The 16367-nt window shown below is 33.9% G+C and overlaps 1 protein-coding gene across 4 annotated transcripts in view; it reads right to left on the bottom strand.

Moving 5' to 3' along the window:
- PDLIM5 (PDZ and LIM domain 5) overlaps positions 1–16367 on the bottom strand; it is a 220487-nt gene that overhangs the window by 84746 nt on the left and 119374 nt on the right. For 2 of the 4 annotated variants that reach the window (XM_077762326.1, XM_077762325.1), the window contains exons 4-7: positions 14583–14625; positions 12692–12783; positions 3029–3201; positions 2633–2669 (exon numbers count right to left, since the gene is read on the bottom strand). In XM_077762326.1, the coding sequence (XP_077618452.1) occupies positions 2633–2669; positions 3029–3201; positions 12692–12783; positions 14583–14625 (345 nt within the window). Of the gene's footprint in view, positions 1–2632; positions 2670–3028; positions 3202–12691; positions 13111–14582; positions 14626–16367 lie in introns of all 4 variants that reach the window. The other 2 variants (XM_077762324.1, XM_077762323.1) reach the window with 1 other exon arrangement.

Below are 16367 nucleotides of genomic sequence, written 5' to 3'. Positions count from 1 at the left end.
TTTATTAGGAGGAAATTATTTTATTTACTTAAAACTCACATTCTAAATGCGCTCTCTCTCTCAACTCTGTGGTTATTTTGGAAATTTGGCTCTTGGTGGGAAATACCGTGTTTATTCCACCATTTATTTTCATGAGAATTTGATTCCACCTACTTTCAAATATCATCTTTTGAGACGAATGAGAATTATTAGGTATAGGAAAGCCTGGTCTAAGAAGGTCTGTTTTCTTACAGAGGCCAGAGACACAGTAATAATGGATTGATGTCAGGATCATAAAATTACAAAGCATATCTGAAGAACCCCTACAGTAAAAGAAAGACATCTTAGAATATTATGAAGTACAGTGGAAATGAGCATAGGTAAATCTTAGAATTATTTTTAAATAAACTTGGTGTGCTAAATTTTACATCGTAATCAATCACTAACTGAAACTGTTAGTTTCTCCAAATTATCAGGCAGTTGACCTAGTCTATGGTGACATCAAAGTGGAAAACAAAAAAACCCTGCAAAATACAAATGCCTTCAATGGGGGCGCCTGGCTGGCTTCATTGGTAAAGCATGGAACTCTTGATCTCAGGGTTGTGAGTTCAAGTCCCACACTGGGTATAGAGCTTACTTATAAAAAATAAATTTTTTAAGTACCTTGAATGCAGGCAAAATCCCTCAGTAATCATTTTCCACAAAGACTAATGCTATATTGTGCCACAGTCTAACTAATCTTCTTGTTACTCACATATCATGTTAAGTAACATGACAATTCAGGTAAAAAAACAAAAACAAATACAAGCCTTTGTCATATTCCACACTCATTTCAGTGGCCTTGCAAAATTAAAAATGTTTTCCAAATGAAATGTCAGAAGAATTATTTATTTTATGTAAGTGGCATGTACCAAGTCTTGAATGACACAGTTATAGCTTCAGGCAAACAGAAAACAATTACAAAGCTAAGTTAAAGACAGCTTTATTACAGTACTTTTCCAAACTTCAAAGTGCATTTATTACTGAATGTATAACTAATATATAATACATTATATTACAAAACAAAGCATTTCTAGTCAGATGTCAGCTTGCATGTATTGCCCAAAACATAGTTTCCTAGAAACAGCAGGAACACGCAATTGTTTATATCACTAAGTAAAATACTTCTCTGATGTCACATAAAGAATCATTTATAACTTATTTTATGTTCATTTAAAAACAAAGCAAAGTTATCTTTTCTATTTCTTACTAGTTAACACCTAGAAGTTGTTTATACCCTAAAAACATCCACTAGTTTAGAAATATTTCCTTTGACAAAAAGTAGGATTTTTGAAACTAACCAAACCAAAAGAACACTCTACTTCCCTATTGCAAATAGGGGCAGAATTCTCTCCTTTCCCTTATTAGGAGCCAAATTTGGGCCTCCTCTTCTTCATAGCCATCCTGAGTACCTGCTTTAAAAAAAATACCCAAATCTACAATAAACTCTATTCTAATAAAGTCTTCTCTGTTTTATCTCATCTCCTCACATTTGTTTAGAGTAATTTACAATCCATGTTGAACAGTATGTAATAATAAATTCATAAGTAATCCTGGGACATGTAATAACATAAAGGAAGTATTTTCCAAATTAGACGAGGACATTATTTGCTCATCTGTCTCTGCTTCACACAACCAACCAAATTCAACTTACAGGAAGAATTCCTTTTCCAAGGTCACTATCCTAATAACAACGGCAATAGATGGAAATCCACTGAATAGATCCAGTCCCTTAATCTGCTCTCTTCGTTTAACATTTGTGAGCTACTGACTAGCACAAAACAAATTCAGCTTCCTCCTTTTCACACAACAGCAAGAAACGGTTAGAAAAGTATAGAAAAGGTTTCTATTTTTTTTGTAAGGCAATTTAATACAGATTTTGCTATGAGGTTGGAAAAGAAGAAAAAGTGAATGAAAAGGTATGTGCTGGCTGCTTAGGGCAGGGGGCAAGACTCATAAATCACTGTACGTTAAGAGCACGTGCTGAAACTTCATGGTGCCAGTCACGTAATTTTGTGTATTTGGGACTAAAGACGTGAAGGGGTATCTTTTCCCTGTGGAAATAAAAGAAGAAAAGAAAAGAAAAGAAAAGTGACAGAAGAGTCATAAGAAAGAGAAAGAAAAAGTTTCTACGCTTAGCTCATCATGCAGAAAACATGCTTTATCAAAGCTTAATTTCATATAGCTGTTGTATTTAATAGTAAAGATTTTAAGGGTAGAGCATTTTTAATAAATGCAGAAATTAATCGATAGAGCCCTCTTGGAAACATCCTTTTTTATGCCCAAAATGAAGTTACTACATGACAACACATAAACTCATTCACAGAGATCTGTAGTGTTAGCAAAGCATCCCCAAATATACTCTTCTGCCCACTTATTTCAATACTAAAGGAAATTAACCTTACACATGAAATCTAGACAATATCTACTAATTTAAAAATTTCTAATTTTAAGTCTCACATTTAGGTCCCACAAAAGCCACTGAAGTTAAATGCTTAGCTTCTAGTTACAAACACAAAATGCCATATCACTACACTTAAAAATATGAAAAAAAGAAATTGAGACCATTCATGAAAGGAAAGCATTCAATTTACCAAAAAAATGGACAACTTACTTTGCCTTCTTTGTATTTTCAGTTTCTGATTCTTTCACTGAAAAATAGTAAGCAATATCCAGTATTAATTTACATTTTTTTAACGTGAAAAATCACTTAGGCAATTACCTGTACCCACTGATACCAAATGGTTGAGTTGCACAGAGCCACTAAGAAACATTCCCTATGATGCTGTCACCAGCCACATACTAGTCAGTGCTGCTCCTGCAGCAACACTTTGCAGTGTGACTCTCCGGGCATGGCTTCTTATTTATACTACCCATGTTGCGCATGGCATGCTTTAGGTGTAAACGGCCTCAGGAAAATTACTGTTTTCTAATAATCACCCATCTGTCTAAATGCTATTCTCTATGGCAAAGAACATTCATCTATTAGAATCTCTACGTATTCACTTACGATGTTCAGTCCCAGTGATCTGGGCGAGGATTCGGAAAGAACGAGACTGAGTCGTGCCAGTCCTTGGACGCCAATCTTCAGTGTCCTCAATCAGTCTTTTCTTGCTGGCATCACTGTGAGTCGGTATGTGATAAAACTCCGTATTGCGCTCCACAATATGTTTTCTTGGTGGGCTAGGGTTAAGAAGGAAAGAAAGAATTAAACATTTTTAAGTTAAGAATAAAATACCCTCTGCCAAATAAGTTATAAAACATTTAACATCAGTGTTCTTTTTTATATCTTATGCTTTTCCAAGTGCACTTAGCCTCAATTTTCTTAAAAAAGCATCTTTCTAAAATAGAGTAGACCTTTTTCTTTAACTAGTAAAAAAAAAAAAAAAAAGGTATTTATATGTTAACATAAAATAACAGTACATATAACTATTCAAGAGAAAGGTTACCGTTTAGGTGGGGTTTTCCTTTTAATTGACAGAAGGCAGCAGAAGAGAGATTCCAAGCATAAAGAAAAGGAAAAGAACAGAAAAGAAGGAAAATAAGGAGAATTGAATAGTCCACGGCAGTTAACATTTTTTTTGAAATTAATTGTACTGTTCTTGTATCTATCTTACGCCTAACAAAACACAGATATGGACTATATTCACAACCACTGTTAAATATCAACAGGTTGCCAAAATGTATTGGTTTTTACAAAATTAAATGAACAAATTTTCACTAGGCCCAGGAACTAAGAATGCTTTAGCACAGGCTAAGACAGCAATTCCAAACACAATTTTGAAAAGGGTCAGGACTGTTACTTTCTACAGTTTTCTTATTCCTGTGTATAGATATCCTTCGTCCTAAATAAAGTTGTGTGCGGGGTGAGCACAGAGAATAAAGAGTGTAGTATATCAGAAACTAATGGAATATTTATCAAAACACCAAGATGTAAATCTTGACTCTGTGACCTTTTAGATGTGTGATTTTGGACAAGTCAATCTCACTGGGCCCGTTTTTTTTCATTTATAAGAATATCACATACAAAGTAGCACTGTTCGAGCATTAAATGAAATAATATATGTGAAAGGGATTTTGTAAACTACAGAGCCCAAGAGCTTTAAGTTTGCTAAGAACATTCATTTTTCTATTAACAAAGCATAAATGTTAAGTAATTTATATATTAACATTCTAACCCAAAATCTACTGAATGTAATGAATACTCTGTTCTCTTCCCCTACCCACCCCCTGTCCCCAAATATGACAAATGCAAATTTTTAGAGTCTAGGAGTCTAATTTTGGGAGAGAAAAAGGAGTCTAACTCTAGACTAGCAGACTGAGATTTAAGTAGAGAGAGGGCTCAAAGAGTGTCAGATGTGAATGGCAACATCTGCTGGGTATAATTCACTGCTAGAAAGGCACAGCACTATCACAGAATGCCACTTGATTGTTGTCATTTTAATGATTACACTACAAAACTGTCTCAGTACACTGAAAGACTTTTTGCCCAGAAAGAGCATGATAAGATATTAATATGAACAATGGCTTTAGAAACAAACAGCTAATAGTTTCAAGCACTACCTTCTTCACCTAATGTGTGTTTTGTGCAAGTCATTTAACTTCTCCAAATCTTGATTTTACCCATCTGAGAAAAGGGGACTGTATCTACCTTAAAGAGTTGTTCTGAGGAATAAATAAGACAGATAATATATGTAAAGTGCTTTCCAAAGTACCTAATACACAGGAATGATCACACAAGGTGTTTTCTTTCACGATTAGTAAAAACACTGTTTGCAATGCATATTCTAAGATTATGGGTCAGCCACATACATAAAAAACAGAATTAATAACATTTACACATAAAATTAGTGACATTTATAGTTTATGGTAGAATTCTAAGATTCCAGAAGTGAAATATCTAACATTTTACTAATTACTTTACTAATTACTTTACTAATATTAAACAAAACCTAACCCTTTTTAAAACAGAATTTTAAAAAATTATAATAGGCATAGAGTATTTCATAAATACACTATATTTGGAAGATATAATTTCCTAAACAGACAACACTTTACCTTATGCAATTATGTGAAAAATGTTATACTGAGCTATGAAACTTACAGCTTAAATTTCTCTGTAATTAGTTACTGAATGTAGTTTATTCTTAAGTGGTGCCAGTTTCCAGTATAAAACCATTTTCTATAAAAGATTTGGTCTGTAAAAATATAAAACAATAGTGTCAAGCTAAGAAGAAATACACTAAGAATAATAAAATGACACCACTTAAGAACACTTCTTAGCCATGACATACTTGCAGAAAGCATGGTACACCTGAGACTCTGTGATATTCACTACAGTTTAAGGCTCTGTGTTAAATGACAGGAAGTTTCTAAACTCTGAGTGCTTATGACTATGATTAAAGAGAATAATCCCAATTATTTTATCTTTAAAAATATATTTGGGTTAGAACATAAATTTAACTATCAAGAACAAGTAATTTTATTTCAAAATGTAGATATTCACAATTAGCAAGTTTATTCAAATTAAAAAAAAAAAAAAAACTCAACAAGGGAGGCCCAAATCAGGTCACTAACTCTAGCATACACTGTCTACAATACTTACCTCCCTGAAGGTTCAGCTTACTAAGTTTTTCCACTGCAGAAGTGGAAAACACACACACTGATTTAAATGAAGTTCTCTAGCATGGAAAACATGTTTCCTAGGCTCCTTATAACATATATGTGAAAATTCTTGCAAAGAGAGGACACTAATAAAGTTGCTGGGGATATTAAAACGAAAGCAGGATGGAAAGTTACAGAGAGACAATGATGAAAATTACAAAAGGAACCACTGATTAGGTACTTACACTGTGCCAGGGTTGCTGAAGGAGGAGTAATACATACAAAAAAGATGTGACAGAGTAGAGAAGACATTGATGTTCCCAGGATAATGGAAAACAGACAAAGGTGAGGCAAAGAAAAGAAAGGGAAAAAAGATGAGCAGAAATCAAAGAATGAAACAGTGAAATTTAAAACAATTAACTTACAAGAAGATATTACACAAACATCATGCTTCAAAATAAACATGTAAACACAGACAAAACGAGCAAATGTTAGTCAAAATTCTGTTATACAGAGAAAGATCCACTATTTAAAGATATCTCTAGGTTTATATAAATTCTTTATAGCAGGAATCCAAATTCCTATTACGTTCCTAATAAAAGGCAGAGAATAAAATGATTCTTAGATGTAATATGCAGAAACAGAACATTTTAGAATCACTTAAAATCAGAGCAGAATAAGAGAAAGTCTTTCATTCACATAATATATGAAGTATGTATTAATAGCAAATGTAATCTTCTAACCAAAATTATCTTGAATCATTAAAATAAAAAGTTAAAAAGCCAAAAAAAAAAAAAAGAAAAGAAAAAGAATCACTATATTTTATACCTGAAACTAACATTACACTGTTCATTAACTATCTGTATCTGGAATTAAAATAAAAACCTAAAAGCCAAAAAAGTTATCCTGTATCATGTATTATAAAAAATAATATGCTATACTATTTTATTTTTTAAAAATGCAATTATAAGGGTACCTAAGTGGCTCAGTCAATTACATGTCTGACTGGCTCAAGTCATGATCTCACAGTTCATGGGTTCGAGCCCTGTGTCAGGCTGTATGCGGACAGCTCGGAGCCTGGAGCCTGCTTCAGACTGTGTGCCTACCCCTCTCTCTGCCCCTCCCCTGCTCATGCTGTCTCTCTTTCTCTCTCTTAAAAAATAAGTAAAATTTTTAAAAAATTTAAATAAAAATGTGATTATAATATAAAGTATAAGAAGCATACTGGATCATAAATAATGGGCTCTCACTCAATTTTCAAGTCTCTTCTGTCCGTCATTACCACCACTCTTGTTCACAAGCAAATCCCAGTAACTTCAGAACAGATTAGTAGGAACCCATACTTTTAGATTATCAGTGATCTACTTACTGCTCAGAAAGTTATGTCTGATATGATATAGTAAAGGAACTACATTAATAACATCTGAAGAAGGAAAACCTCAAAACGTAATTCATCCACAAGCCTATTAACCATGCAATCATTAAAAAACAAGTATATTTACATTCCATTATGCAGAGAGAAGAGCGAAGTATAAACTCTACATAGCTTGTAAAAACACTCTTAAATCAATCCTTCTGCAATGAAGTTTAGTCAGAGTACCTAGTAATTCATTATGAACCTAATGACAAAAACTGCCTAAGAGTTTTAATACTAAGCCCGGCAGTGTAGCTATATTTGCTTCATTTATATCAAAGTCAATTTCATAAACTCAACAGAGGGCTGAGTTTCAGTGAATAGGGGTGGGATGCTGCAGTTACGCTGATCTCAGTATTTACGGATACTTATTCTTCTCTAGCCACAATGCAAAGCATTCTTTCCTGTGCGTTACTATTTTAAATAGCCGGGAAGTCATTTTTGAAAATAACCTCCTCTGAACTGAATTTTAGATATTTAAACCTTTTAAAGTTTAGGGGAAAAGTTTTATATTAACATGAAGTTGGGAGGCAAACATTCTATGCTTAGTGAGTGACAGCAGGTGTAGACTTGACTGGTTTCAACCTAAAGATGCCAATTTGTATATGTCAAGTAAATATTTTCATGTATTTCAAATTATGTGCCCGAGAGGAATGGCCCATCATATACCACAACAGCATTTGTGCCAATGTGAGCATGAGGAGACCAGACTTTTCACCCAGGTTACGCTGCCACTTTCCCTGTGTCCTGAACAAGGTACAATCTACAGACGCCTCTTTCCTCAACAGTGACATGGATTACAATTTCCTTTTCTTTCAGGCTTCTTGTATGGGCATATGTTTAATACATTTGAAGGCACTCTGCAAACCATACAAACAGATTTGTTGTCAGGATAGATCCCCTAACTGCTCGTTAAAAAAAAAAAGTACTATCAAACCCAACTGTAGTTTATCCATATTACTCATCCATACTGCCCCAACCCATTTAAAAACAAATACCAGTTCAAAGTAATAGAAAAAAGCCAGAGGTCACAGACATATCAAACTGGCTTCAAAAAACCTAGGCCTGAATCTTAATCACTTACAAGCAGCATGACTTGAGAAAATTAAGTAACCTGTCAGTATTCAATTAAATTGAATTAAATCACATAATGCATTGAGAAACACTTAGAACAATGCACAGTAATACCTAATAAAATAATACATTTGCATTTAAAAATACATATTTATGGGGCACAGTCGGTTGAGCACCCTACTTCAGCTCAGGTCATGATCTCATGGTTTGTGAGATCAAGTCCCACGTCAGCTCTGTGCTGACAGCTCAGAGCCTGGAGCCTGTTTCGGATTCTGTGTCTCATTCCCTCTCTGCCTGTCCCCTATTTGTGCTCTGTCTCTCTCTGTCTCTCCAAAATAAATAAGTGTAAAAAAATAATTAAAAGAAAATTAAAATAATTAAAATAAGAAAGTATATTTAACCTAAATGCTTAAATTTATTTTTCCAAGGCCTAATTTTTACCCTTTACATGGAAGTCAAATTGTTTGTTACACTGGAATTTAGTAACTAGTCAAAATCTTTGTAAGAATTTAAATAATAAAGTAGGGTTTGGGGATGTTTCACAAGTACACTGGTGCACTATATTCCTATGTGTATATAACATGGAACTAACTATTCAATTAGTGGGACCACAGCCACACTGGAATCAAGGTCCTAGTAATCTAATTGTTAATTCTGTTGACTGTCTAAGATAGTTAAATATTCCATATTTCCTGTTCTAATCTACAAAGTGATAATAAGTTTTAGCACATGCTCAGAATAATCATAACATGAAATTAACTTGAGTTCTTATCTAATGTGATTTTTGCCTATTTTTAAGGCTATTAATCACCAGCCAGTTTACCATCAATACCAACAGACACAAATGCGAGGTTTTAAAGTATACCACCGTGTTGCCCAATGTCTATGTTAACTGCCTGTGACAGTTAATAAGTCAGTAACCATCTCTCTTAACAAAGGTATGTATAAACTTTCTATTATGCAGTGACACATAGCAGTATACATAGAATTCTCAAACTGCCAGCAACATTGTTCAAAAAATCAAAAAGGTTCTTAGAGACTTTACCTGGGAAACACTGGTGTATTATACAAATTAGGAAACCAACTCAGTTATACATACATTATTCAGTAGTGGTACATCTGTTTACGCTTTCTCTTGTATCTTTCTCTTTCTCTTCTACTAGTCTCACTGCACGAAAACTACATTTCCCCAATTATCTCTTGTAAACCACCACACAGCAAACCCCATATATATTTTATGACAAAAGTTAAACACGACTATTTTTTACTATAAAGCAATTCACTACAACATAGCAATGCAAACCAAACTTATGACAACATTAAATATGGTTCTTCTAAATATAGCTGTTTTGCAAAATGTAACTTAATTTTGCAAAAATTGGACACATTCATGCTGTTTACTCATATATAAATCACCATATTTCCTCTCCAGTAATGTGGATACTAACTTTGTCACTTGTGTTTTCTGTAAAGAGAAAAGCATTTAAAAATATTACTACCGTATCATTATATTTTTGTATCTTCCAAGGCCAAGTTCTTCAAAATAACACACTGGAATTGTTAGAAGAAATTGCAGTCCAACAAAATTGAAATTAATAAAGGATACATGAAAGACTTACCTGTTTAAAGCAGTGGCACATTATAATGCAAGGGCATATGGAAAGGCAAAAGGTAAATTACTTAAACTACTTGATGCAAAATAGCTTTCCTTCTGCTTTGGAAGATAAAGTCCCATTTTGCTCTAAGTAGAGTAAGGGGGGAGAGGAGTTAGGAAAATAACAAGACAGGTCATTTGTTTATGTAGAAGATTAAAAACTTCCTAAAGTGCCTTGTTCATTATATTTATAAGAAGGAACAAGAACACTTACATAGTATGATTAAGAAATATTCTAAAACTATCAGCACGATTAGAGATTTTATACTTTACAATGAATATTTCTTAGTAATAACACATAATGAATAAATATTTGTGTCTGATGCTTACTAATCCTATATAAATTTGGGCAATGAGCCAGTTACTTTAAATCACTTGAAGATTAATAATCTTTCTGCTTTGAGGAAACAGAAAACTTAGGAATTTAGCTTTATACTCTTCCGAATTCTTAAATTTTTGGTTGCTGGCATGTATTATTTTTAAAATAAAAAGTACTTGATTGAAAGTAACAACTCTCAACTTTGAAAGAGTTTTGTTGCAGACCTTTTGTAATATAGAAATATGAAAAAAATACTAATCACATAGTTAGTAAATAGTCTATGATTTCAGAAAAGGTTTGATACCTGATGAAGGAAATGCACTTGTCCATACCACAAAACACGTCATCAAAATGACACATCACTGACTAGTAAAGTGTCTGATTTATTTTTAATCTCTCTAATCTAAACATAGTAAGAGAAATGGCACTGCAAGTTTGTCACAGAATTTCACAGACACCAGAGATATTTTGTTTTCAGGGTAATCAAGTTTTCATTGTCCAACATCTGGATGACATTTGAAATCAAGCTATTTTTAAATACACCCAGGTTACAAATGCAAAGCTGTAACTTGCTTGTTAATGATGCAAAATATGTAATAACCTCTTTTCTCCTGAATCTTGCACAGAGTTAGACACAGGCACAGGTTCAGTAATCACATGTCCATTGATTAAAAAGCCATCATTAAGGCCCTATTACTACGCCATTGCCTACATTTTCATTTTGAGGATAATAAGCTGTAATAAATCATTTTAAGTTTAATCATCAAAGCTGTAGTTATAAAACAAAAATTTAAGCTTCACATTCATATTTTCATGTTTTAAATTAAGTATACATTTCCATAACCTCAATTTACTTTAAATTTCCATCTGACTATCTTATAAAATTTCAAGATCCTTTTGGGGCGCCTGGGTGGCTCAGTCAGTTAAGCGTCCGACTTCAGCTCAGGTCATGATCTCATGGTTCATGAGTTCAAGCCCCACACAGAGCTCTGTGCTGACAGCTCAGGGCCTGGAGCCTGCTTTGGATTTTGTGTCTCCCTCTCTCTCTCTGCCCCTGCCCCACTCACGCTCTGACTCTCTCTCTCAAAAAATGAACATTAAAAAAGTTTTTTTCAAGATATGTTAATAAGGAGAAAATATGTTTATTCAGACACTTCTTCCAGGGGAGTTTTATATACTGAAACTGGAATTCCCTAAGCACAGGAAACGTCTGCTTTTAGTTTTCTGTGGGGCCAACAATTTGACAGGCAGCATCTTTCTTTTCAGAATATCTACTGATTACTCTAAAATCTACTGTCTGAAAAAAAAAGACATTCAGAAAAATACAACCCAACACTATATACTATTTCTTTCCTCAAATAAAAGAAGAATAACCTTCTTTGAAAGACACTAATTTTACTCAATATATATGTCCAAACTTTACAAAGCCACCCACAACCACAAAACCGTATGTTCGGACCAGTAGCTCTTCTTCCAGACCTCCTGCACCTTCTCTCAGCAGCAGCCCTGGAGATGTGCCACCTTCTATTTCAACGCCCCAGAGTTGCCATGGCAGCAGTGCTACAGAAGGCACAGCCCCTTCATTACATGAATTAACATTCTGAAGGGATTACCTCAGAAAGGACCTATCCACGTAATTATTTTAATTATACTTCCCTGGGAACTGGCATTGGTAAAAACCATCATGCATGCCGATGTTTTCCCTTTTAAAGTACATTTTTGTCACAATAAATCTGATCAAAATGATTTTACACAAATGACTTTGGCTTCAAGTACAGTCACTGAATTCCATAAAGAATAAAATGACCGTCTATAAACGGAGGCTGCTGAAAATGGACTTCAAATTTTAAAAACTACCTCAAAAAAAGGAAAAATCATAAGGAATGGATTTTTAAAAACTTCCACCGACATCACGTATTTAGTGCCCACTTCTGCAAAGCCATTCATTTTAGAAAAACCTTTACAATGAAAATATTCTCTACTTTGCTTCTGATGTTTGTGAAGCATCCTTTGATGTTATTGTTCTACCATTACTGTTTGCTTTCACAGACTAAATTCTAGCCTAAGCTTATCTGAAAAGAATGTTGCTGGCTATCTGACCTAAGCTAATGCATCATACATAGACATGAGTCAAAACTAAATTCGTTTTCTGTCTTAAGACTGCTTCCCAAGAAAAAAAGCTTTTCAAACTCCTCATTTCCTCTCTCCTTAGGGTGAGATACATAAGCTGACACAACTTTAACCAGTCTGTTTAAACTTTTGGTGACTAATAAAAGGATGGAAAAATTGAGAAAGATTCAAGATCCGCCTTGCATTGTAAGTGCCAGCTGCTCCTTGTGATGCCAGGACTTGGAGACAGAGTTACAGAGTATGTTACATGGTTCATAACATATCAAAATGCATATTTAGGTTCTGATTAACCTATAACTGCCTTGCAGAAAGTGCTGTATGTATATAATATAAAGCTACATGTTAATGAAGCAAATGAAACTTCATCTCCGTTCCTTCAAAGAACAGCTGATTTGGAGGTGGGGGATGTAGATCATTTCCTGGAAATTGCCTGAAAGAAGAGTTTGGATAAGAGCAGAAAGCACCCTTGGCCACCTACCCATTTTGCTGTTTACTGTCACCCTGGGATCCTCTTCTCTGCCCCTCTGCTAGCTCCTGAGCAGTCTCGGAACACACGCTGGTGACTGTGGGCTGCCGTGGGACATTAACTGCAGGTTTACCAGCGCTCAGTGCAGAAGAATGCTGGTCAGCACTAAGATTGGCATTAGCATGCAGTCCAGATGCAGCGAATGAGGGAGGAGTGACAGCAGCCACGGGTGGAGGGGAAGCGTGTGATGAAGTGGTCGCGTGGGGTGGGGTGAAGGCAGACGATGGTGATGGGATGGATGTGGCTTTTGGTGAAGACACGGAACCAAAGGGTCGCGGTGCCTTATTGTAGGCTGTGTTGGTTGTGGAAGTGGCTTTGGACACAGCAGGAGATGGAATGGGCACAGGTTTAACTACTTCTTTAGGTTCTCCCTATGTGAAATAAAAATAAACATACACAAGAACACACCAAATACATGCAAGGTAGATTCACTGAAAAGAACACAAAGCTAGTTTTTAAAAGACAAACATAATCATGTTAGCAGCCCAAACTTCACACATTTCTAGATAAAAATGATGAGCATAACATGCATGCCAACTGGTCCCAACATGCATAACACGATGCACACAATGAGCATATTTTTTTTAATAAAAATGAAGTAAGTTTCAAAATATTTAGGAACTAAGAGTAGGACACTATCAAAAAGACTAAACACGTCATCATACGTGTCAATGAATACTTCACATTTTCCAAAGGGAAAAATTTTAAACACCCACAATAAACAAAACATCGCTAACTAAAATATTTATTTTAAAATAACCAGAGTCTTGATTATAATTTCATCTTTCAAACATGTTTAATTACTCTCCAGAGTCTAATTTTGACTCATTCAGAAACAGCAGCACATTTCTAAGGATTCAATTTTTAAAAAAATATTAAAAGAGAAGAAAAAAGACCATTTTCATGTAACTCAGAAATATGCACATTCTAATGAATCATTTTGAATGAAGATATTACTAAAAAGAAAAATCTCAACAATTCACCTGTTTCTCTGGAATGTTTTGAGGTATTATTTGGAGATAGGATAAAATTCTTTCCCTTTTCCAAAATAAATAATTAATAGTTACATGAGGAAATAAATGATCTTAGATGTTTTCTCACTGCCACTCGTCAAAGAAAAATTAGCTACAAAGAAAGTTCAATTCCTCCTAAAATTAACATAATTTGTATTTGCAAACCCCTATTCCAAAAAAAGTGTAAAGTTAAAAAAAAAAAGGTTAAACTTCGATGACATTCATAAATTCCTATTCACTGTACCATCACAAAAGAAAAAACAATCAAGTTTTAAAAAACCTACAATGGTAGTTCTATTATGTTTAAAAAAATAATCTAAATTAACCTTATAGAAATAATAAAGCTAATTGAGGGGGGTGGGGAAGTAACTTAATGTCTCAGCACATCAATACAAATAGTTCAATAAAAAGGCACAAGTAAAATAAAGGGGAAAAACCCCCAAAAGTATAAACCAGCTGTATATGAATAATGGTTTGGGATATTTTGAGGATATATATATATCCTCTTATATATATAAGAGAAAAAAGGTACTTGACAATAACCTAATCCAGAATACTCTGAAAATATAATTAAAAATCTATTCATATTACTAATAAAATGTTATCTAAGACTTGTGATAGTCATTTTCAGTAGCCATTTACTTATTTTCTTTAAAATATATGACTTAAGATTCCATCCCCCCTCCCCAAATCTTTAAAGGAAAAGAACTGTGAGGAAAATTGTACTGAAACTATAAATTGTCACTACAGCCCAAGACAGGAAATGGAAATGACAGTGATTCAGCAAGGACTATCAAGTGGTACCTAGTGATACTAGATGAGAAACACACCTTTTGAACAGGAACTGGCTCAGGCTTGGGTGTGGCAGAGGCCCTGAAGAGGGGAAAAAAAAAGGGGGGGGGGAACATAAGTTCTTGCAAACATCTAATTAATGGAATTTTTATTAGTATATACGTTAATATATTAAATCAATCAGAATTTATAGCTTCATAATTCATAGTTTTAACTATTCATAATCTACTAATCAATCAACTTGTGTAACTCAAAATGCTGCAAGTACCAACATCCTTACACACTAAGTATTCATTCGTTCTCTACTTACTCAAATGAGGAAAGACAAACACCAATCATGTTTCTTAATGGACTCATGTTTAAGCTTTCAATTAAGGTTATTCTCCCTCAAAAGGGAAAAGTATAATAAACATGGCTTTCTCGTCCCTGGGTAGTTGAAATACCTTATCTGAACCTCTATCTCCAATAGTACCTGCCTTTTCTCCTAACATCCATGAACACGTGCACAGGGTATTGTGTCTCTTTGTGAAGGTACTGAAAAAATTCTGGTTGAACTGAGTCACTGAATGAGTGTTTAGTTTGTATTTGTATTCTTAAGTATTTATGCAAGTTAATATATTTGATATACTAAAACCTAACTGTAAGTTCTTCATTAGGCTATAATTTCAGTGAAGGAAATGCCCATGTCCCATTTATGTGTCTATATCAGCACTGTGCCTGGCATGTAACAGGTCATCAGTAATGAGCGTGGAAAGGAGAGAACAAGAAAGGCAAAAATCCATGCACAGAACCTATTTAAAAATTTAAATGAACTATTTTCAGTATATGCTTTTTTGTATTATTATTGTCTTTTTGGTTAGCATGGACTAACAGTAACAATAAATGATTTAGAGCAATTATCTCATATAATCATGACAAATAACCAAAATAGCAACTATCATTATCCCCATTTTTCAGATGAGGTATTTCAAAGTTTAGAGTAAGTAACTTATACAGGATAGAGCTGGTCAACAGTTTTTATATATTACAATATACAAGTTGTAAGTCAAGGATAACGGGAAAGCTAGTAATTTAAAGGTTATTTACCCAGTCTTAAGGTACATATTATAATAGTGCCAGAACCAACGTGACTCTTCTTATAAAAAAAGACTATAGATAAGGTATCAAGTGCAAAATTCAAGAAATGTAACCAGAGTAAGTAAATATGTGATAACAATTTTAAGCTACAAACCATGAGACTGTTTTATTTACAGAGATAACAGATCACCGATTTAAAAAAAAAAAAAAAAGATAGCATAGGATATTTGATCTCTAGGAGTATAACCTAATAATGAACTCCAATCAACATTTTTAGCAGCAACTGAATTTTCCAGTAACCACTAATTTGATTAGTTAGGGCAAGCACTGACTGAATAATTGGCTAGCCTAATGAGAAGCTACAATGGATGCTAACATTCGGTTATTACAATATAGAATTATACTCTGTTAAATTGCACAACTTTCCATGTGTACTCTCAAATAGACTCTCAAATTTCTCTTTTAGCTTATAGGGTTGTTATAATAAGCAAAGGAAACAAGTTCAAGTACAGAACAGTGGAATCTTCCTTTCATTGAAATTTCACAATAAGATGTAATCGCAAAGGATCTACTTATTAAAACCACCCAAGCTTATTGGAAGCTTGCCATACTAGGATGGTTTCCGTTTTCATCTGGACACTTAAAGGTGCATGAAACCTTTCTAGCAACTTAATAACAATTTATAAAAAGAATATGATGTTTAACAATCACCAAGTTTCCAAAAGGAATAAAATACATATATCCTA

Source organism: Crocuta crocuta, unplaced genomic scaffold, assembly GCF_008692635.1.
Source record: "Crocuta crocuta isolate KB4526 unplaced genomic scaffold, BGI_CrCroc_1.0 scaffold83, whole genome shotgun sequence".
NCBI classification, from domain to species: domain Eukaryota; kingdom Metazoa; phylum Chordata; class Mammalia; order Carnivora; family Hyaenidae; genus Crocuta; species Crocuta crocuta.
Note: the sequence above shows the minus strand (reverse complement) of the source record. Positions and strands in the feature narration are given on the sequence as shown.